This window comes from Uloborus diversus, unplaced genomic scaffold, assembly GCF_026930045.1.
Source record: "Uloborus diversus isolate 005 unplaced genomic scaffold, Udiv.v.3.1 scaffold_12, whole genome shotgun sequence".
NCBI lineage: Eukaryota > Metazoa > Arthropoda > Arachnida > Araneae > Uloboridae > Uloborus > Uloborus diversus.
In genome coordinates this window covers 7,622,107-7,647,167 of record NW_026557876.1, presented here as the reverse complement: position 1 = coordinate 7,647,167, position 25,061 = coordinate 7,622,107, and the positions used below count along the sequence as shown (strand labels likewise).

The 25,061-nt window shown below is 30.9% G+C and overlaps 1 protein-coding gene across 1 annotated transcript in view; it reads left to right on the top strand.

Annotated features, from left to right (window-relative positions):
* Window positions 1-21,400, top strand: part of LOC129232455 (uncharacterized) — a 98,378-nt gene extending 76,978 nt beyond the window's left edge. Inside the window, exons 12-18 of the mRNA XM_054866599.1 lie at window positions 1,597-1,812; window positions 4,307-4,417; window positions 6,648-6,818; window positions 9,144-9,320; window positions 12,843-13,007; window positions 18,435-18,538; window positions 21,233-21,400. Coding sequence (XP_054722574.1) covers window positions 1,597-1,812; window positions 4,307-4,417; window positions 6,648-6,818; window positions 9,144-9,320; window positions 12,843-13,007; window positions 18,435-18,538; window positions 21,233-21,328 — 1,040 coding nt within the window. The 3' untranslated portion in view covers window positions 21,329-21,400. The remainder of the gene's footprint in view (window positions 1-1,596; window positions 1,813-4,306; window positions 4,418-6,647; window positions 6,819-9,143; window positions 9,321-12,842; window positions 13,008-18,434; window positions 18,539-21,232) is intronic.
* Window positions 21,401-25,061: the final 3,661 nt, after the last annotated feature.

The following is a 25,061-nucleotide window of genomic DNA, read 5'->3' as shown; positions in this document are numbered from 1 at the left end:
ATTTCTTATTTTAATTATAACTTGAAATTCTACAATTATTTATGATTAAATTTAAAAAGGAAGTCTGACAGCTCAGAAATTTTCTTTTTTCAATTAGTGTAGAACCTCACTTATAAGATTGATTTTTCCTTTGTTGCATTGAGTTTTTTTTTTGGGGGGGGGGGGGGAGAGCAATCATAAATTGCTTATTATCTTCACTTGACCAAAGTTGATATTGCTCTGATTTTTCAGATTGCCATGGTTACAGATTACGGTGGTTGTTTTTTGATATGGATTTAGAAAGCAAAATTTTCAATGCCTCAGTTACAAATCGTTTGCATTTTGTTTAAATTAATTTATTAATTTATCATTGCTTAATTCAGGCAGAATTAACATTAAAATAGGGTTTTTTTTGGTGTAAAGCAACGTTTTTTCAGGAAAAAATACACGTATATTAACTTAAACAATAAACCCTTATTTAGATACAAAATTTCCAGACTACTCATTCCCCTTATTTAAGATTGATAAGAAATAAAAATAAACAACGTTATATGCTGTAAATGATCTTTATGGTGAGTGTACTGATGGATATCGGCCGTAAAATTTATATCTTTACTAACTGCATCACCCGGCTTTGCACGGTCTACCTCGAAAATAGACACACATTCAAGTATCAGGCATGAAAAAAAATAGTTGAAAAAAAATCAGTAACATATTGAAGCAGATTGCTGAAAACTAACCGGAAAGAAAGCATTTTAAAAGTCTTCGGTTACAGGAAAAACCTGAAAACAAAAGCAAAATTTTATTTTTTCATGTTCGAGGAAAAAAATGGCAACAGATCTTTCTTTTCAATGATTTTCTTCACGCTACAAATATTAATAAAAGCATTGTTACGGAAAGTTGAGATGAAGCACTGAATAATCATTTGAATGGAGGAAAGCCTTAAAAAAAAAAGGGATTTTATGTCGAAATCTAAGCATCATTATTAACAGTTTTTAATTGATATCTCCGCTAATTATTATCGGACTATTATGTAAAATAGCCAAACATAAAAATGGGAAAATTACGAATCCATCGATATGGTTTAATGGTCAGTTTACTGGTGTTTATGAGAAGTAACTTGAACATACATAGATAGGTACATACACTCAGTTTTTAATTATATACGATTACTGCACCCTAATCATCATTTCTTTTCTTTTATGGGTATGCCTTGTATTACCCATTCTAAAAAATCACTGGTTGGTATAATAGGACGGGTGCAAATTTTTCTACCATTTCCATTCCGTACCATTAGTATTGAAAAAAAATGCAACAAGTGGGGTCCTGTTGCAATTCGTTATTGAGAAAACATAACTTGAATTAAAGACGTCAAAATTCAAATGGTTTTCTTTCTTTCTTTCTTCTTTTTTTTTTTTTTTTTTTTTTTTGTTTCATCTGACTTATCTAAGTTGGAGGAGATTGTGGAAGCATTTACAATGGATTAAGCTGACTCCCTTTTTGCCGAAGCATTTTTTAATGAACTTTGTAAATTTAGCTTATTTACTTAATTTTACGTTGTGTTATGATCTTATGCATTTCATTTCAAAACTAATCATTAACTTCAAATGACTGCAGTTATAGAAATCAAGAAATGGGTTCGGAGGCACCAAATCTTGAGGGAGAAGAGTTGTAGTCCGGTCTTTGAAAAACCAAAGGAACCAGTCATCGAGTACGACGAGAAACACTTGGCCGAACTGTCGAAGAGACTCTGCTTCGCCGAAGACTTTGGAGCCAAAACTGAATTTTTCAAGATGTTTGGGTTGATGTTTGTGCCACCAGAACAAAAAGAGGGTAAATGCATTAGTTACTATTACAGTGCCTGCCAGTAATAAAATCACTGGATTATGAAAGCAGCCGCTTTTTAAAATCAAATATGAAAGAACAGAATCATTGCAGTATCAAAGCATGTTAAAACCATCCTTTAATGATATCACTATCGCCGTTTTATAAAATCAAACTTTTGGACATCATGCGTAAAAAATTGATGAAGAGGCACCAAGGAGTGAAGGAATCAGTTTCAGAAGATGAGGAAATCTCAGTGCCAAATTTTCCTTCAATGAACTTAAGAGCAAAGTGGAAAATATAATGTTAAAAGAAACAAAACATTTCGTAAACTTTCAAATGGATATTGAATCTTTGCTCTCCAATTCTGTCAACCAAACAAGATTAAGCCAATATTTTAAGACCTTTGTAAAAATAAAAAAAACTAACTCATGTTTTGTTAAAACGGAGACTGTATTTTGAGTAATTCATTCCGTTATTAGAGAATTTAAACTTCAAAACCTTTCATTTTTCTTAAATGTAGGCATGCCGGCTTATAAAATCAGCAGCTTAATAAAATCAAATGTCCTCAGAACGAATGTGCTTTTAATAAACGGCGGCCACTGTATTTGCTTTTCAAATATACACAAATAACGTAATAGTGTGCAAATTCATTTGGTTGATATTTTAGCATAATAAGTTCAGTAAATACTTTGTTTCATGACACAAATATCCAAGTATAGCTAAAGTTTATGGGCCAAGCAACCCATCTGTTCTAGGGTGGTTCAAAAAAACTTTTTGGAGTCCAGGACACCCCCTATTTTTTAGACTTGCTAATAGTATTTTGATGTAAAAGTTTTAGCTTCGTAATCAAATTTTAAGAAATGTGCTCAATTAAACATTAGCCGTAACAGACAGGGTTCATACGCTCCCGGAAAACCTGAAATTGTCAGGGAAAATGACATAGTCAAAAATGTCGGGGAAGTTTCCTAATGTGCCTTCAAAAAAAAAAAATTTCCAGGGAATTTTGTTGTGTGCGATCTAATCTTCATTTTTATCGATGTTTTTTGGAAAAAATTGTAAAAAGTTAGAGGCAAAATGACGCTGGCAATAAGAAAAAGTGGCAACCCCAAAAAAAACTTCCGCAGCCGCCATTTTTGACCCTCAATAGTTGCCAAGGGAAAAATTCCTGAGGTGGACAGGAGTTATGCACAAACTCGAACAGAGAAGAAGACAGTTTACTGCTTCGGAAACACAACCTGAAGATGGGAGGGTCGATCGGGGAAAATCTTTTTTTTTTTCTTTCCGCCGTGTGTGAAACATAGTCGCCATTTTTGGTCATTCACAAGATGAAAGTTGACATGATCCTTAAATGCCTAAGTTTCCAAAAACAAAGCAGGATTGGATGTTTTCTTTTATTGCAAATTAATAAAAATAACACAAAATGAGAGGCAAATTGTTTTATTTTGTCATTATTATTTTAAATAATTTTCTTGAGAAATTAAAAATTTTGTTCTTAAAACTTAATCTTATCCTCATTGCCTTTTACGCAAATGTGATAAAACTTTTCAACTGAATTGTAGTTTCATGAAGATTTATTATTTTTTAATTGCTTTCATGCGACAAATTCAAAGAATTATTTTTTATTTTTTTGGGCGTTGTCGCCATATTTGGTCATTTCCAAGATGAAAGTACACAAGACTTTTAAAGTGCCCAAACTCCTGAAAACGGCATTGGATTTTTATTGCAATGCAAACTATTGAAAACAACGTAAAATGTGCCTTTTTTCCCCAGATAATTCGTAATTATTTTCTGGAAAAATTAACCTTCAGAACATATTTTTATTCCAATTGATTTAGAGACTTATGTGCTAAAAACTGACTATTTTGTCTTAATTGAAGTTTTTAAAGAATTATTAATTATTTATAACTACTTTTATGCTATAAATTCAAAAATCTACTTAGTAAACTTTTCACTTAGTCACCATATTTGGTCGTTTGCACAATGGAAGTAGACGTAAACTTCCAAAAACAGAATTGGATGTTTATATCAATGTAAACTGTTAAAAGTAACAAAATGTGCAAAAAGTTATGAATTTTTGAAAATTAACTATTACTTTCTGGAAAAGAAAAATTGAAATTTTAATGTAAGCATCCTTTAATATGCGGGGAAAAAAACGAATGCTTTGCTTCTCACTGCCTCATATGAACTTAACTGCATTGGATGGTAGAAAAATTATAAACATGTGTAAAAATATTATAATTTCACATATGGTGAAATATGCTCAAGACAAAAATGCTTAACAGTCAATCAGTTTACACAAAATGTCACTGTTGTCTGAACAGTATACTGTACAAATTAAATCAAACCTTTTAGCAAGAAATTCTTTTAAAACGAGAAAAATTTTCAGTCCCATCGGTCTCCTGTTAAACGTTTTTCACTGTACTCTTATATGATTTGTATTTTTGCCATGCAAATTTAAAATATTTATTTTAACATCAATCTTTGTCGATTTCGTATTTAGAAAAAGAAAAAATTCAAAAAGTTGTTGAAACAGAAAAGTTACGGCGGCATGGCTATCTTCCTCCGAGTGATCTGTGTATTGAATTGCAAGGACATCACTTGAAAAAGCGAGGTATTTACACAATTTGTTTTTAGTTTGCATATTTTAATATGTTGTAATGATCAGACTCAGGTTTTAGATTATGAAACTGGCCTTATATTTTAACTAGGGATGCATTGAACACACCATATTTTGCTGAATACTGAATATTTGGTTGAAAAAATTAACTAATATTTAATTTTTAATTGCAATTTAAAATAGATACTTATTTATAAAATACTTATTTATTTTGTGTCTTTCTGTGAAATGTAAATGCACTTCCATTTACGATCATAAGTCTTCCTATATTAAAAGCAATTGTCAATTTAAAATAAATAAAAATAAAATAAATCATTCCAAAAGGCTAATTATAGTAAATTGCTAATATTTTTCAATGTTTGCATAATGATCAAAAAAAAAAATTTTTTTTTTAGTCGCTCGTTTAATAAAAACAACTAGCAGTGAATTGACTTGACAAATTTATAAACATTTAACATTATGAGTTTTTTTTTAAAAAATGGTTACTGTTTCATATTTAAAAGAGTTAGTAATTGTAAGGTTGATGTAATGTAATGTAAAATTTAAGAATTCAAAAGCAACAAAATTTAAATATAACATCTTGAGTGTTTTCTCATTCTGCATTCAAATTTCTTTGAATTTAATAATATTAGTTACAATTTTAATTAATTTTGTACTCTTACTATAATATAATTTGCATTCGTTGCAGAAAAAATATGTTTATTTACCAGTTGTTAAGTATATAAATCTGTTTACTATTGACTTATGGGATAGTAATTGAACGTACGATTTGTAAAGTGTTCGGCCAATCTAAATTTTTGTCTGCCAAATTAAGCAGTATACTCAGTACCAATTGAATATTTAGTGCATTCCTAGTTTAGTTATCTTTCATCGCCCATCAACTATTTATTTGTTAATTAATTTTTTTAAAACATTTTTGAAAAATATATCAATATTAACTTCTTTTAACCAAAAAATATCTACTGTAAAAATATTAGTTGCAAAAATATAAATAACAAAGTTTTCATTCAGCGATAATTTCTTAAATGCTAGTCCTTTCTATTTTTGTATTCTTAAATACCTAAGCATTTTAAAAGGAGAGAATCCAAAATAATTACCAAATTTGTAAACTAAGTTTAAATTTTAAAATGTGAGTGCTAAAATGATCATAATATAAGATCAAAAGCTAGTATATGCTTTCATTTGTGTTTTGCTTGCTTAGTCAATTTTTAACAAATATTGTGTGTCTTTCCTATAAAATAAAAAAATGTTTTGTTAATAGAAAAGGCGTACAAAGACAATTTCATGATAGATCTGGTAGGTAGCATTGCTTGAATTTTCATTGTTATGTGCAGTTATGGCAATGCCATTAAATGGGGTTGTTTCCAAAATATTAAAAGTTTTTTTTTTTTTTTTTTTTTTATTTATTTATTTTTATGAAAGAGCTTACTTAAAAACATTGGATCTAAACATTTTTTAAATAATTTGAATGAGTTTAATGTGAAAAAAATTACTTTACCCGGTGCGCTTTCATTGTTTACTCTTCTGCTGATGACATCACAAATGATGAAATGCCAATCACAGAGCAGAATATTTAATTTGTTTCTTGATTATCCAGTGGAAATGCTGTAGACACATGCGCCAAAGTACATCACTTGCGACATCATAAAGATCATGCCTTATTTTCAAAATCGGAAATTTTAAAAAAGTAATTAACATTTAGCATTGGGAAAATGAATGTTTTTCTCTCTCCATGTTTTTTTTTTTTACTTATTCTATCGATTTTAGTGACTAAATGTAGTACTTCTGACTGAAGGAAACAACCCCGTTGTAAAATTTAGCATGTTCATCTCTTGAACCCTGTCCTTCCATTAAAATAACGGAAGCAATAACCTCACCTGGTAATGAGTGAAAGGTGGAAGTGCAGCAATTACAGTTGGCTCTCTGTTTGACGACGCTCTATTTAACGACTTTCTCCATTTAAATACGACTTTTCACGGTCCCGGGTGCTCCTGTAGTTTTAGAAGCATTCTATATAAGGACACATTCTACTAAAGGACAATTTTTTGTGGTCCTTTGAAAGTCGTTAAATAGAAAGCCAACTGTAAAGTCAAATTCTACAATTGAGCATGTTCATCTCCTTTAACCCTGTACGCTTCATTGAATTCATTTCTCATTTGTAATGTTGTCATGTTTCAATGCTTTTGATTGGAGCATGTAACACAGTTTCTTCATTCTCGTCTAGGCTATAATAACTTGAACGTTTCAAAACTGACCAATGCCAAGAGACCAAACTTGGGTCCATGTGATAACGATTCGGCGAGGCAGAATGGTCCTTCAGAGAAGTCGTCCAAACTGCAAACCTCATCGGCCCCAAAGTTGTCTGCATTTCTCAAACCTCCGTCGAGGACTCCTGGTATGAAAAGATTTTGTTGATTTGTAAACTCAGGGTTGCCTGGAAAATGCAGGGATTTTTTTTTTTTTTTTTTTTTTTAATTATAGTTGCTAAAATCAATGCCCAAATATTAAGAAGCGAAGATGGGGGAAGGGGGGGATTTCGAATTATTCCCCGTTTTGTTGACTGGCTCTGTTCGGCCATAATGCTTCATTAAAACGGGTGCCCACCTAAAGGGGTCACGGTGTAGGCTGCGCCATTGAAATGTTTTCCTTTGGGGGGTGGGGGTCATATTTTATGAGGTATTTTTTCCTCTTTTTGGGGAGTCTACATGACATTGGAAGGGGTGCCTTTATCAAGGGTGTTTGCAAGCCGTTTTCAAAAATTTTGGTCTGACAACACATTCTGAAACTTCAAAATTATTTTTAAAAAACCTTAAAAAATGAGTTATACCAATGATCTTTTGCATGCATATTTGAAGAGTTTTTACGGGGGGGGGGGATCTCCCTCAGAGTTTCAGAAAATTTTACACAAGTCCACTACAACCCTTTGGAACTCTTCTTAGAGGGTGTTGGAAACTTTGTAAGCAGCTCTGAAGCAGCCTATAAAAGTTCATGCTACGAAGTAGTTAGTTGGTTGTTTTGGATTTTTCTGTCTACTTGTATGTGATGTGTCATCAGTAAAGTGTATGTCTAAATCAGTGCCATTTTGAATTCCCTTCTCTTCAGTTTAGAACTTTTTATTTCCTATTGAATGAATTTTCATTCGAGATTGAACATTTTTGGTTTCAAGAACTAGACCTTTAGATTAGAAATATAACTCGAAATATAGTTAAATTCAGCATACGAAATGGATTTTGAAACTTCGAAGAAAGTATGAACGCCTGTCAGAAGGTCAGTGACAGACACGAGTAATCAGGAACGGATACAAGGGAGGGGCGATGGGGGGCAATCGCCACTCCCTTGAGGGTCTTAGCCACCTGTAATTTTTCGAAAGTGAAGTTCAAAAAATGCAAATTTAGATGAGTTACATTGATGTTGGGAGAAGGCAGGTCCGGGTTTGGGACCCTATCTGGGAACTGTTTTGGAATGTAAATCCAAAGCATTTGTGATCACTATTTTTAAATCAGTGCATAGTAAAAAATTAGTAATAAAAATCAATCGACCCTCCCTTGGAAAATCTCTGGATCCATCCTTGCGAGTAATGCAATGAAAATTGAAAGATAATTGAAGAATAAAATTGAAAAATTAAAATTGATAGATAAAGAAAAACAACTTTAAGATTTAGATAAAGAAATGGCGAACTTTTGCAACGAAGGCGACTTAGAAAAAAGGAAATAGAAAAAACAAGAATAACCAACTACTGTGCTTCGTAGCTTGAACTTTTATAGGCTACTGCAGTGCCACTTACAGTGACGTTTCAGCAGAGGGGATGGGCACATCCGATAAAAAAATCAAAATGAGAAAAAATCGGAAAATTTTAAAAATTACTGTAGTATTTAAACTGATAAAAAGCTTTTTGACTATTTTTCTGCTTCATTGCTTGAAAAAAAAATCATTTTTGCTGTCAACTACATAGCCGAATGTTATCACAAAAAGTTTCCATTATTTGTTGTATATTATTCTGCATTTGCCCCAATTTTCTACAGGGAAATGTATCCAAAATGATAAAGTTAAGATTGTTCCCCCCCCCCCTTTCTAAATTGCTTCTATTATATTGAATATGATGGGCCCAAAAGAAATGAACTAATATCATGTTATAAGCAATTAGCACATACAAAATATTTAAAAATATTACTTTCAAATTTTTAAAGCTTATCAATATGCATGTACGATTTTTCCTTTATCACAGACCAAGAGTGATGTTATTATTTTCATTCTTTTTTATTATGCTATTTGTTAAAAATTGCTATAAAATTATTTAATGTTGTTAAAAATATATTAGCATTTGACAAAATGTACAAAGAAGAATTTCTTGGATGCCGAGTTCTCAAATTTATATTATTTGAGATATTGCAGTTAAATTAAGTTTCCAAATGTTTCAAGATATTCATAAATCATTTGTTAAAATAAAAGACTTTTATTTTACATATATGCACGGCAGAACCGGCAGAAAAATTAAATCACATCAAGAGGGACAGCATGAAACAAAATGTGAGCAAATAAAAATAACATTCGGCCTATTAAAAGAAAAATTTTACGTCATTACCACATTCTACCAAAAAAATTTGAATTTCAAGTTTAACTAAATGAAAAAAATATACTTGTGAATTAGGAATATAAATAAATATAATTCAAGCTTATCTTGAATTTACAATGTTGAGTTCTAATAACTTTCCATTTTCAGTGACTTTACCAGTTCCACCCCTCATTCCTTCCAATCAAGTAGTCACCATCACCGAACCCCCCAAGGACTCCATTAAAAATGTCATCACCTCTAAGGATCCACGAGTTCGTCAAATCAACATGGACTTTGTTCAGGAGTTTCATAAATCAGTATTGCAGACAACACAAATGCAATTAGGTATGTATTTTATGTAAATTTATTGAATCTGAGATTCTCGTCAGGCAGGGACAAGCATAGTAACAAGGCAGTCAATCTTAGTTTTTCTTACTGATTTTGAAACCTGACGCTAACAAAAATATTGAATATTTGAAAGGGACAAATATCTATATTTAACTTTTATTTATTATTTTCAAAATATTGGTTGAGAAGTATTACTTTGAATGCGCATATATGTATACACGCATTTATTCTTTTGAGTTATCAAAAATACATCCATTGTTTAATAGGAGTTATAACAGTGCACATGTTTTTTTTCCTTCATCAAATAGATATGTCATCTTCATTTGCTTTATATAACTTATTGTAACAAAAATCGGTGGAATATATGAATGAAATGAAGTTTAATTGATCGTTTAGATTTCGCCAGAATTTTGTTTGGCAAAACCATCCCCAAAACAAAAGTATAGTTACAACCTTGTATTTAAGTGAAATGGAGACTTTGAGGCAGCAATAATTGTGGGAGAGTGTTAATAAGGGTACTTGGTAATTTGTTCACTTCCTGTCTTGGCAAAATACAACTTACTTTACTGCCATGTTTGCCTCATTTTTCATTTTAATGAAACTTTTGATGTATGGCATGTCATTTTACATTTTAGTGGAGTGCATTAATGTGGCTTAATTTAGTTGGTGGATTATTTTGCATTTAACTTTTAGCTTTTTAATAGCTTCATTTATTTGGCTGGTTTTTTGCATTGCTTAAACTTTTCAATCTTGTATAATGGTTTATTTTATTTACTTTAAATGAAAAAATGATGCATGATATTTATTACTAAATACAGTACAGTCTCGAAAATCTGAGTTATTTGGGGCTCATGGTCACCTCAGATTACTGAAAACTCAGATTATAAGGAAAATTCTTTCAGGTTGAAAATTGACACTATTCGGACAACATAGGAAGGACACGTTTTCCTTCCTTGTGCAAAGAAAAAGAAGTATTTTCTTCACGCAAAATTTATTACTCAAATTTCAACGTAAATTTACGCTTTAATTGCGCGTAAACAAATTACGATTTTAGTTTTTCACGATATCAGTACATTTTATGTGCGCTGTTTTAAGCAACCAAAATATGCATTTTGACTGCGCCCGATACCATTTCGACAAGTTTTCTGTATCTATTAGAGTGCGTACGTAGGAGATGTATCTTGCATATCACGGTTAGTGGTGAAATTTTTCCTTTTTGAAACTCATGTGGCGTCGAGTTGTGCATCTACTTTTTTTATTGCAATCAGATACTCCAAAAGGGATTTTAACACCTTCTTTGTCTAAAATCAATGTCAATTTTACGTATTAAGGTATTATCTCCAAGGCATTTTTGAATACATATCTTGTAGTCGTAATACATATCTTTTAGTCTAATATTTCGTGTCTCTTTAGGAGTTGTCGAAACAAACTTCTCAATGTCTTTTACTTATTTCCTGTTGGAAGTTAATTAGCTTTACAGAAGCGAAATTTCTATTTTCAGATTTTAATGAAAATATTTTTTGAGCGACTAAAAAATTAAATTTAAAATATGAATGAAGCACCTCGGATTAAGCGAAACCTCGAACTTTCAAGACTCGGATTTTTGAGATTCTACTGTAATACAGTAAAACCTGTGAAGTTGACCACCCTTGTAAGTTGACCACCTGTCTATGTTGACCACTTTTGTCAGGAACGGAATTAGTCCTATCTCATATAATGAAGGAAAACCTCTGTAACTTGACCACCTCTCTATCTTGACCACCTGTCTATCTTGACCACTAATGTACGCCAAATTTGGTTTGGAGTATTGTAAAAAACCCTTTGTAAGTTGACCACTTGGTTTATTTTTTAAAACTATCTTCAGCAAATTATTTTATTTTATTATTTTCTTATTTATTTATTATTATTATTATTATTATTTCTTTCTTTCTTTCTTTTTTTTTTTTTTTTTTTGATAGCTTTCCAAAAATGTTTTTAATGCTTTGATGATAGACTAGCATTTTACTAACTAAGCAGCAGCATAAAGCTTATGCTGCTCTTTATTCTCCAAACTTGTTTTTCATTTGTTGTATTTGAGATAGCTTTTTGTACTCTGTTCAATGAAAATAGGTGTCAGTAGAAAAGTTCAAAGTATTTTCTTTCAGTTGCAATATGTTGTGGCAACACAGGAATTGTGCTACAAAGAGCAGGCCTGGATCTATACATTTTGATCCCCCCTGCTAGAAAATATGTAAGGCCCCTCCCTAGTGGCCAGCAGTCTCTATTTGTAAAGTGAATAAGTCTTAGTGCTAGTTTTTTTCTATTTTTTCTTCAATTTCTAGGGCCGTTAGCCCCTTTAAGAACGCAGGCCCCTCGCACTGCGGATACGCGGATCTGGGCCTGCTAATGAGTAAAGTTACATATTTCTAGCGCAAGGGATTAAGAGATAGGACATTTTAATTGTGCCTTTATGAACTGGGAGAGTCGAGCTTGTTGCTCTTTGTGCTATAAGTTTTACATAAAAAGGCTTCAAAAAGAAAATTAGTTTTACTTGTGATTAATAAAAAGTATGAAATATTATATTAAAATTAATTGAAAATGGAGAAAGCCAGAGAAAATTAGCTGACATATATGGAATTTCTAAAACTACAGTGTCTAATATAGTTAAAAACAAGGGAAAAATAACAAAATTATTTGAATAGTATTTTTAATTATTGTTTCCTTTTCAATGATGTTAAACAATGAAAGTGAGTTGAATAGAAAGAGTAATGGTGAATTCCTCAAAAAATGAATACATGGTGCAAGAAATGACAAAAAAAAAAAAAAATCATTACCGCCCTTTATAAGTTGACCACCTGTCTAAGTTGACCGCCAAAGTACTGCACCGCAAGTGGTCAACTTACACAGGTTTCACTGTATAAGGATAGAAGGAAAGTAACTTAAATATGTGTGTAAGGTGCATTTTCTGTGGTGAAATGTACATTGAAAAAGATGATCCGCCAACGAAAAACTGTACACAATGTATTGGTACTCAGTGGTGTCAGGGAGAGTGTTCAGCATTCGAAAATGGTGATGAATTTTGTTTGTAATAACTGCAATGACTAGTAATGTAGCAGAAAAATGTTTTTTTTTTTTAAATATGCTCCTATAATTTTGGATGTTGATTTTTCTTAGTTTAATTTTTTTTTGTCTGCAATTATTAGTAGTGTAGCAAAAATGTTTTTTAATGTGTTCCTTTAATTTTCAAAGTTTATTTCATTTTTAAAATCAATTTCTTTGTTTGTAACAACTACAATAGTTAGCATTGTAGCATAAAAATGTTTTTTGAATTTGTTCCTTTAACATTCAATAGTTATTTTATTTTTAATGTTTAGTTTTATGACAAATAATGTTGTTGACTAAAAATTCTGATGTTTTCAACTGAGATAAATCCTTTATGTCTCCAACCCACTCTTGAGCCGATAATTGTAGCTATCATTAAACTTTATCTTAATGTATCAATTCGTGGGATTAATGTAGATTTTTTTTTTCAAATTGTAGCTGAGAAGAAGAATCTCCCGAGCAATGTTCACATGGAACCTTCCATCAAATTATCTCCCGTTTCGAGTCCAGAGAAAGATGATTGGTCCCCAGAAGAGCCCAGGTCCAATTTCCATTGGCCCGGTATAGAAGCAATAATGGAGTCCTATGAGTGCCATATTTCTGGTATGTGTTTTACTTTACATTACAATGAAGTTAGATGATTAAAGGAATTAACATAAGAAGTAATGAGCGCAGTAGAACCCTCTGTTTATATCTGGATCAAATTTGTAGAGTTAAAAATAAAGTTTTATGTTCACAGAAAAAATACGGTTGGACCCTGATTTAACGAATTCATTGGGACCGTAACTTTATTTGATTAAACAGGGTTATTCGTAAAATCGGGGTGTGGGAAAAAATTTTAAAAACTGCACTTACCTTATCTAAACTCCTAATAAGTAACTGCGTAAAAATATCCATAATTAGAAAGTGTACACTTTTTATTCAGCATTTCACGACTTATTACACACTATTCAGTAAGTTATATTCAGTAAGTTACCGCCCTATAGCCAGGGCTAAGGCAGAAATCCATGAAACACACCACCAGCTCAGTCAATTCCAGCCGAGGACTGCAGTTTCGTGCTTATTGGCACTCATCAGCCCGGCATAGGCGAGTGACTGAGCTGGAGATGGAAAACCTCTTAAAGAAGCCAAGAGTGCCAAACACACACTATTATTACACACTAGTTAATTTGAAATTTTGAACTACTGAGTAATTGATGTTTGGACAATTTCCGTGATAATTAACTCGAGATAGTTCTCTTTCGACTTAATGGAGAGACGAAAAACTGTGTCATTTACAGAGCCTGTCGCATGAGATATGTTTTTAGTTTCCAGGCCATGTAAAGCATTTGAAGCAGTTTTAATGGGGTTTCATTATCGCTTTCAGCTTCAAAATCAATCTTCATTGGTTGACCTCGTTCATCAAAAATTTATGATTCCAAGAAAAGTCTTTTTCCATTTTGGACAATATGGAAATAACATATGGAAAACAATGCAATATTTCTTAATTCAAATTAACAACAAAAAAAAATTTTTTTCAGCTGTTAAAATAATTTGTTAGTTCGGGTTTAATGCTCGGTAAATAGGGGTTTTTGTCTTCATTTTAGTTGGGGATAGAGAAAAATTCGTTAATTTGTGAAATTCGTTAAATAGAGGTTCTTTAAATCGGGGTCTGACTGTAATTTAAAATCATGGTTGACACCACTGCTAGAGCTGAACTACAAGTTATGATGTTTGGTTGAACAATATAATAAATAAAATGTGAATTGTGCGAAATAATCCTGAGTAATTTTATTACAAAATATTGTTTTTGCTATAATAAAGTTATGTTTGCTTTTTTACGGATTTGCTTTGTTTTGTTTTTTTCCCGTTTTACCTGATTATACGGATTGCCTCAGGTCCCAGTTAGTCTGTATAAACAAGTTTTACTGTATAAAAAAACTTCTTTAGAATAAATTCAAAATTATCCTTCTACTCAGATTAACTTAGATCCATTTGAGAATTGGTATGTGAAATAAAGTATTTCGTACAGCTTTGAACTAGAAAAGTAAGATTTCTAAATGTTTAAAAATTCTCATTTTATTTCATAGCATCACGAAATTTGTAACATTTCTAGTATTTAGAATGTAAGGCTAGAGATTTTAATAAATTCAAATCAGCATTCAAGACTAGCCTCCTAACAGTAACTTTGGAATTGTTGTATTATACATCGAGTTATATTCAGTGTTGCCAATTTATTTTGTAAAATAAAAAGTAGGAAATAGTTATTGGTCATTGCCTAACCAGTAGAGTGCAATATTAGGCCTTCAACAGTTTTCTTGAAGTGAAATATATTAAGGGGTCTAAGGACTTTCAAAATTTTTGACTTTCTGGAAAATCTCTGTGTTATACATAACTTTATTCTGAACAATTTGATATTTTATTTATTACCATACACAAAGAAACTTTACAGGGTTCGTACGCTCCGGGAATTCCGGGAAAACCGGGAATTGTCAGGGAAAATGACACTGTCAAAAATGTCAGGGAAAAGTCAGGGAGTTTTCAAATTTTGTCCTCCAAAAATTTTTTTTCCATTTTTTCCCCAAGGAATTAACTACCATGAGATCTAGTCTTCGTTTTTATTGTGATTTCACGAAAAAAATTGTAAATTTTTATCTAAACCGACGCTGGCACTTAAAAACTGCGATCGAGAAATGAACGTTTTTTTTTTTTTTTCACAACGAAAAATGCGCCAAAAGATCGAAGATTTTCTTGCATGGAGTCAGTGAGGGGAACGCATTTCTTTCTACTGCCTAAAGTTTTAGATGGGTTGCCACAACATTCTATTCGGTTCAGGGTTCGTACGCTCCGGGAAAACTTGGAATTATCATGGAAAATGACATAGTCGAAAATGTCAGGGAATTTTCCAAATGTGTCCCCAAAATTTTTCTTTTCCCAATTTTTTCCCAGGGAATTTGGTTTTATGAGATCTAATCTTCATTTTTATTGATGTATTTAAAAAAAATTGTAACAATTTTAAAGCAATGAAAAAAGTGGCGACCCAAAAAATCTTCAGCAGCCGCCATTTTTGGCTCTCAGTAGTTCCCAAGGGAAAAAAATCAGGTGAACAGCAATTATGTACAAACTCAAAAGGAGAGAAGACAATTTACTGCTTCGAAAGCACAACCTGTAGATGGGAAGATCGATCGGGGAAAATAGTTTTTTTTTTTTTTTTTTTTTGATCGGAAAATCATTTCAGCTACGTGTGAAACGCAGTCGCTATCTTTGGTCATTCACAAGATGGATGTAGATACGATCCTAAAATGCCTAAGTTTCTAAAAACAAAGCAGAATTGGATGTTTTCTTTAATTGAAAACTGATGAAAATAACAAAAAATGGTCTACAAATTGTTTTTCTATTGTTATTTAAAATAATTTTCTTGAGAAATAAAAAATTTTGTTCTTAAAACTTAATCTTATCCTCACTGCCTCGGACGCAAATGTGATAAAAACTTTTCAATGAATTGTAGTTTCATAAAGATTAATTATTGTTTAATTGTCTTCATGCGACAAATTAAAAAAGTTATTTCTTATTTTTGGGCATAGCCGCCATATTTGGTCATTCCCAAGATGGAAGTACACAAGACTTTTTAAGTGCCTAAGTTCCCGAAAACGGCATTGGATGTTAATTGCAATGCAAACTATTGAAAACAACACAAATTGTGCCTTTTTTTTCTGGATAATTTGTAATTATTTTCTGGAAAAATGCAAAATTTAATCTTTATAACTTTTTTTGTTTTAATTGATTTAGACTCTTATGTGCTAAATACTGACTATTTTGCTTTTATTGTATCCTTTTAAGGATTATTAATTATTTATTACTACTTTTATACTACAAATCCAAAAATCTACATATTTTAAATTTTTCACTTTGTCGCAATATTTGATCGTTTGCACAATGGAAATAGACTTAAACTTCCAGAAACAGAATTGGATGTTTATATCAATGAGTAACATTGAAAATAACATTAAAATGTGCAAAAAGTTGTGAATTTTTGAAAATTAACTAATACTTTCTGGAAAAGAAAATTTGAAATTTTAATGTAAGCGTCCTTTAATATGTGAAAAAAAAAAAGATTATTGGCATTGGCCTATGATCGGCGGATGTTGATTTTTGTTACTATGCATTACATGGTATGCCAATTGATGCAACAAGTTAACCATATTTATACTAAAATTTAGCTTTGCGTTTTGCTCAATATGTTTTGTGTAACCTACTTATAAGAAAATAAAAAGTATTGTAAACCAAAAGCGGATGCTAAAAGGTTGCTGCAGGACTACAGCAAAACGCTATAATATTACGCGTGACATCAAAAAAACCCTAAAATAAGTTGAAAGTACTCTGTTTTCAACAAATAGTAAACAAATTAAAACAATTTTGAACAAAATGTTTAAAAAAAACTTAAAATTTTGACAGAGAAAACAAAGGAAAAAAATCTAAGTTTTTTTTTTTTTAAATCTAAGGGGAGAAGTTTCAGTTCTTCTGCATTGCTACTTTAAACAATTTTAGTTATTTTGAAAATATTACTATTTAAACTTAAATTTTTAATGAAGCGAGTAACCTGGAATTTTCTAAAAAAACAACCTGGAAAACCTGGAAAAGTCAGGGAACTTTTTTTAACCAAAAGTGTATGAACCCTGCTTTACAAGTTATTGTAAAAATGCATAAACTTTCCCCATAGAGATTTATGTTAACAGCAGCTGTTTAATCCTCTGTTTCTCAGGTTTCCCAGTTTCTCGTTTTGTGTGTGTGATATTTCAGAAAATTTTCTTAACACTTTTCGTGCATGTTTGTCTGGTTTATTTTTACGATCTAAACTCAATTTTTTTAAAAAAATTATTCATTCATTTTTTAAAATTTTATAAGTTAATATCGAAATTTTCCAAAATTTTGGGCAAAAAAATTTCTTTTTGTTTAATATTAACTTTTATTTTTAGATAAAATTTAGGTTCAGATCGTAAAAATAAACCAGACTAACATGCATGAAAATATATAAAAAACTTTCTGAGATATCACACACACAAAACGAGAAGCCGGGAAACCTGAGAAAAAAGATTAAACAGCTGCTGTTAACATAAATCTCTATGGGGACAGTTTACACATTTTTACGATAACTTGAAAAGTTTTTTTGTGTATGGTAATAAGTAAAGTATCAAATTGTTCAGAATTAAACTATGCATAACATATATTTTTCCCAAAAGTCGAAAATTTTGCAGGATTCTTTAGACCCCTTAAAAAATATCAAATGGTGCAAAAATTACCCATCTTGTTGGTTTTAAGTTACTTTGATTGAATAATTAATAAATCAATTTATTTTTGGGAAATTAGCTAACATTGAGCATGTGTTTCCTGAGAAATTGCTTCCCTTGAGCTTATTTATTTATTTTTTTGATAATTAATAAATAATTTATTTTTTAGAAACATGCTTACATTTATCATATACTCAGTGGAAAATTGCTGCTTGTGCTTGCAATCCTTTTGGATTTTGTAATATTTCTGACAGTTAGAGGTTATTTCAACATTGCTATCTTAGATTAGCTTATGTTATTTTGTATTTTAATGGTTGACAACTTTTTTTTTTTGATCGTATCAACATTGAACACTGTCAAAATTGCTTTCCGTGTTTGCGAATGAGTTTTGGCCATGCTCCCAAAAATATTACAAATCATATTTGACACTTTTTTTTTCTTTTTCAATTTTAACTGCTGCCATCAATTTGAAATGTTAATTTAAATTAAAGAAAACTGTTGAAAGTATCCATCATGCTATTAACATATACACATATTTAAATGTCTCATTTCCATTAAAAATATATTGTCTATCTATGGAAATTGTAAGGTTTTTTCAGTAGGACATGTTGGCGAGTATGAATTAAAAAGATCTTCAGGTTTCTCATGCTACTATAATTGTTACAATCCATAAAAATGGTTAATGTATTTTTTTTAAATATGTATTTTCAGTAGAAGTGATTAGTAGGCAGTGGAATAAATTGTAAATTCTTCTTTTTTTCAGAGCAAACTGCAGAAAAGAAATTCCTTATTGACAGCTGCCAAAATTTAAAAGCCTTAATTCAAGAATCAAACATTCAAATCGAGTGCCTTGAACGAAAAACTAAGGTATTTGCTTTTTTGTCTTCTTCTAGTTGTGACAGCCCTTTAACAGTCCCCCCCCCCCTCTCCCTCTTTTTTTTTAATGTGCTCATTGTTTTGAAGTTTCAGAACTTTTTGATCAATGACGTTTTCCATAGAAACATTACATTTTATTATTTTCAATGAAATTTAGCAAAATCAGATGAATTGTTCTTTTTTTTAAAACACTTTCAGGTCTGAGCTATTTTGACCACACATCTCCCTCCAGACTGGGGTTTTTTTTTTTTTTTTTTTTTGGCGCTTTGCATCATTTTTAAAAAAAATACTTGGAAGATGTGTATTTTAGTGACTTTTATTGTATTACATGCTTCAAGATGTTTTCTTTCATTATGGAGGAACTATTTCAATGAAATAAGAATCGATTTTTTAGTAAGAAATTATTGGGGAAAGCATGTTTCAAACTAAAAAAAAAAAAAAAAAAGGTTTGCATTGGGAAACATCATTTTTTACCATAAAAGTTTACATAGACTAAAATAAAAACTTACCTAAATCTTGAACAAGTATCTAAAAAAAGTAGGTTTTATTTACAAATAAACAATATTTAATAAAATTTGCTTTTGTATGGTTCTTTTCAAAGAACAAACTCGAATTTAAACCCCTATTCTATTATGTTTCATGTACAGTCGGACCTCCATATATCGCAGTAGCAAATTGTCGGAAAAAAAATTTATATATAGAAATTTTGATATATAGAAACAATCTTATTTTATCCTAAAACATTAAAATGAAAGCTAATTTACATGTATGAAACCCAATTTCAAATTGATACAAGCATCGGATTAAATAAAAGTTAATAATTGAAAAAATAACAGAAATGACATTTTTGTGCCTTCATACATCTTCATTCTTCTTCAATTCAACTTGATCCGCGGGATTTTCATTTTGACAACGTAATCGAAAGCAAAGTAAAAAATGAATCTACTTAACTTGAATGATTTTTACTGAAGCTACAAAGACTAGGAATGATAATCAACAGACAAAAGGGAGAACTTGAAACTGATTTTACAATGTTACTGGTTACAACTAAGATTTGAAAATAACTTGAGGGAATTTAAGAACTCCAGAACGAAACAACGGCCTATCTACACACCTCTCAAACCCAGATTCGTTATGAGTTTCGTAGCAACCTTAAGTGAACATAATTTCATACCTGCCAACCTCCGAGAAAAAAAATCCGGAAGATTTTTTTTATTTTTATCCACAAGATTTTAACGCAAAATAAAATCAAACAGGACGCCTACCCTCTTTACATTTAACAATATATCAGTTATGAATTTCATATCAATTGAAATTACTTTCGTTTAGTAAATATTACTTTTATTGCTTTCTTTAAAAGTTTGGAAATAACATTTGTCACTCATCTTAAAAAAAGAACAAAGCACAAACAGCTCGAATTGAGAGAACGAGAAGATAATCGGCGCCGAAATTGTGCCCCTAGTTGCCAGGCGCGACGCTTGCTTTGATTGGATCCCGATGAAGTCATGCGCTGTATCACTCAGTGACGTCATAATCTTGCCCCGCTTCTTCTCCTGCCATTCTCTTACGGCAACCTTTCCTTGGCTACTTGGCCTAAAACGCGGTGCCGCGTTCCACAAAAGTATCGTTAGCGCCAAAATTGGCGAGATAATTATTTTTCCTACAAAACGTGAAAAATCCGGAAGATTTTGCTCATAACCGGAAAAGGACATAAAAATCCGTAAAACTTCCGGGAAATCCGGAAGGGTTGGCAGGTATGTAATTTTCTCCCCTAACCTTCATTTTTCATGCGACAAACAGACTAAAGTGGGAAAAAAATCTACGAATGTCTCGAAAAAAAAATCGATATATAGAGATTTTTTCGATATATAGAAATATTTTTTCTATGAAATGAACATAGAAATTTGCTGGGTTTTCGATTCATAGAAAATTTCGATATGTGGAAGTTCGATATATGGAGGTTCGACTGTAGTTATTTCTGCCTGGTGCTTCCATCTATATTTTTTTGTTGAAAGTAAAAGGTTAGTAGAAGATAGTATCTAAAAAGGCTAGAAACATTGAACTCATACTTTTGTAGCTAAGAGACCCTGAGAGAATCTCGGGCTTAGTTAACGTAACAAAAAACGGCAACCCGAGTGACGCTCAGTCATAGACCTCAGAGTATTAAAACTACAATAAGGTAGTGTAGGCATCTCCAGTCATTTATTATGGGGGGAAGCTGGAGGAAGTAATTGCCCCCCCCCCCAAGTTAATATATTTACATATATGTGGTTGTGGGTTTTGTTTTTTGACATAATATGTGAAGAAAAAAAACCTTCGCCCCCTCCCCATGCTGGAATTTCAGCTCCCAAAATCAGTCGATACTCTGTGACCTGCAGATTCGAAAATCTAGAAAGAAAATACCCACAAATATTCAAAGTAAAAATTTCATTATTAAATAGTTGCTAAAACTTATTTTATTATAACATGTTTGAATATTGTGAACACTTATTTTTGCTAACCATAATTGTTGTGAAAGTGAAGAAATTGGTGATTTTGCGAATTTTATGCATAAAAAATATTTTTCGAGGCTTAATAATTCGCAATTGCAATGGCCTCGCAAAAATAGTGCTTTTACAGTATTTAACAAAGAATTGTATCATGCTCCAACTATATATTTTAATTATTTAAATTTATTTTTTATAGGAAAAGTTGCAAGAAAAGCAACAGTTGGATTTTGAAACACAAAAACTGCAAAAGAGCCTTGAAACTTTAAAATCTTTCATTCAGCGATTTAGGTAACATTAATAACAATAAAATGCTGCATTGAAAAGAAAGATTTCAAGCCCATTTTCTGATTTATGTGGATTTTACTCCAAGTACACAAGATTTTTTAAAAAAATTATTTGGGATTTTTAAAATTTAGAAAAATAACTAAATTGTTTTAATGATTAATGGACAATGTAGTAGTTTAGTCTATATAACTAAAAAAAAAAAGCTGTAAATGCCAAAGATATTTTTTATTGCCTTTGTGATTCTGCCACTTCATTTTGTAATTCATAGTGTAATACATTTTTTGACTTGCGGCTTTTATTATTTATTTATTTTGACGGAGTGTAAATTTTTGTACATACTAAACATGCCGGTGTATTTGCTTTACCCGCTAAAGCAATTTTCCTAAGAAGTGATTATATTTGCTCATATAACTCAAGTTGTACTTGAACATTTGTTTTTTGGAAACGAAGAAGTTACTTTTTAATGACTCTGTTGAATCAGTACAGCAATGTAAAAAGACTTTCATATCTCATTTGAATTAAGTGTGAAAATCATTCTTTAATTAATATCTTAATCAGATTATGTAAATCAAGAAATTTGTACTGTGTGACACAGAGCATGATAGTTGGGTTGTAAATATTGTGCTTGATAATAATAAATAAAAATATATTGCATTGTTTCACTGCCATTTTGTGAAAGTTTTGCCCAATCGCATAATACTACGGTAGAGCTTCAAAAATCCGATTTACAAAATGTTTGAATTTTCAATAATAACCGAGAAAATACCTTTAAAAAAATAGTATCCCATTTAAAATAGAATAAAGTAGATGTACAAAACGTCTGTATATAACTTTACAACACGAAATTATATTTTTTTGAGTAAATATAACAAAAATAAGCACTTATTGTTTACTGAACATAAAAGAAAATAAAGGAGGAACTATTTTACAATAATTAAATGAAGAAAACTCAATGAACTTCTAAAAATTAAACCGATTTAACTTTCTGTTGGAAAATTAAACAGACTTTGAAGTCGGTCACACTGACTTCAAAGAAAGTTTAATTCATTTCTGTGAGGAAAAACCGATTGCAACTCATTTTCACTGCTGAACTTTATTTATTGTTTACTTTTTCCAATTTTTTGTTTGGTAAATATAATATTCCTCCTCTAGTACTATATATATATATATACTCGCGTATAAGTCGAGAAATTTTGTATATAAAATAAGGTTAAAATTTAAGGGGTCAACTTATATGCAGGTTAGAATTTCTGAAAAATCTTGGGGGGAAAAACAGTCAAAAACGAGAACATTTTCCCGATTTTAGTCCAACCCTTTTGAGTAGATGCTATAGAAGTAAATACTTACACATCCTGCTATAAATTTGTACGATCTGACTGTAAAATGAAAACTAAATAATTACAGTAAATGGCCAACTAAGCGAAAAATGCGGAAACCTTTGTATTCGCGAATTTTCCCAATAATCGCAAATTAATGCTCATTTTTTAAAAATAATGAATATATTAAATTATTATATGATGTATATATATTAAATTTTTTTAAAAATAATGTGTAATATGGCTACAGCGCAAAATTTTATTGATATTTATTCAAAATAAAAGCAACAAGTAACAAAAATTGTAACAGCGAAATCGAACCCTTTACAAAAATTGCAATCGCAGAAGTGAATCCTTTTTTGTGCAAAAGAATAATAATCGGACGTTTTTTAACACAAATGTTTGTTGCATTGCATTTCCTTCCTTTTTAACGACGTTTATATTTGAAATTAGCAGCAAAACGTCTCCGATTTTTTCTAAAAGTAGAGGCTTGACTTATACGCAGGCTTAGGACTTCTTCCCAATTTTCCTCTTAAAAGTAGAGGGGTCAACTTATACTTGAGTATATACTGTACTTATGTACTTAGTTTCATTTCTTTAGTACATAATTATTTATTTCAAGAAATGTATCCGTATCTTTGCAGTTTATTTTAACTTCATAGGAGTGAGTTCGGATTTTTGGCGTTCTACCGTACTTAGACTTTTGAGTATAGTTAATACGTTTATTAAACTCCAAAATTTGCGTGTACTAAATAAAAAAAATACTGCTTACAAAGAGTGGGATGTGGCCTACTGAGCAGCCTTTTCTATATCACAAGCTATTTGATCCAATCAAATAATTTATAGTCAGGCTCTGACAAGAAGAGACTTGACCTTAAGAGAGGTTATTTCTTATTGGAGAGAACAAGTAGTAAGAGGAGATATTGCTACACTTGCAGAATTCAATTATTCCATTGTGTTATTGGTGAACAAACTCAGTATTTCTTTGAATTTCCATCTGGTGTCTACTAATACTTGAAATACTGTTATTTTTATTGGTGTTTCCAAGGTAATACGTTTGCTTTTTAATAATGGCTGAATGAATGTATTATTGAAATTTTTATCAAATTCTTGAGTTACAGGGGACTAAAAAAATTGAGCAGAATCCATCAATTTAAATGGCATTATTCGAGAAAATACCAAAGCTTTCAATATCAGGCAAAATACTATTTCATAGCGCAATTTTGTTTTTAGTTCATAAGGCAAATGTTGAGACTTAATGGTTGTACTTATTGAAGAATTTTGTTTGCTGTAATTAAAAAATCAATTCAATAAAGTTCAGGTGTGCAGCTAACAGTAGATTTTGGGGTTTGTCTTCCCCAAATTCTTGGGTTATTGCCAAGTCCACAGGCCCGTCATTTAGGTGAATGGGCTTTGAATAATAAATTTTTTTGCATATAAGTGGGTGCGGTGTTTGCTGTTTTCTGATAAAATTTACATTGCTTTCCCCAGAAAAGTGCAAAATGACGTGCCTGCAAGTCTAACATATTAATGAATATGTATATACATCTACGTGCAAAGTGCTCCTAAACCAGTCTTCGGGTGAAAATTCTGACTCGTTATGACACCCCCCCCGCCCCCCTATCAAAACAAAATTCTGGCTGCACTAGTGACAAAGTTGATCTAGTTTCTTGGTTGAAGACTTCTAGTTTCTTATGACACAACGATAAAAAGTATTTAAAATTAATTATTGTACTGCCATCCATATTGAAAAATCAAAACATATTTTTTAAAATTAGCTATAGCTGAGAGATAAAATTTACAATATTTTCTCGTAAAAAAAACCCGATGTTGATGGAACTATAATCTATTGATATTCAAATATCGCCTAAATTTTTATTACATTTAAATAAAAATTGGAGCAGTTAAGCATATTTTTAAAATTTTATTCATTAAAGGATGTTGAAATATTGAGAGCTTTATCCTAAGAGACTGTAATTAATTGTATAAAGAAATATTGTTACCCGTGGCATTTAAAATGTGCAGATTGTAAAAGTTATGTATGGTCTAAGCATTGTTTTGTGTTTTGGTATTTGTCAGTATTGTGTTTTATACTTTTTATTTATATTTTGTGTTCATGTTCCTTTTTTCAATAATGGAAATAATGCTTAGTATTTAATTTTTATCAACTTGAGTTATAGAATCTCTTGCTATGCTGTAAAAATCAAAAGTCATTTAAAAATTTAGATTTTATATTTCCTCTCAATCAATTTGTTTTTAAATATGCATATTAAATTACTTGGAATAAAATCAAAGCTATGAGATTATTATCAATGTGATTCAAAATATGTTTTAAATATTATGTATCATGAATGCAACAGTAAATATTACATTATAATATGTGCATATTTTTTAAAAACAACTAATTCAGTCTAAGTGCAAGGC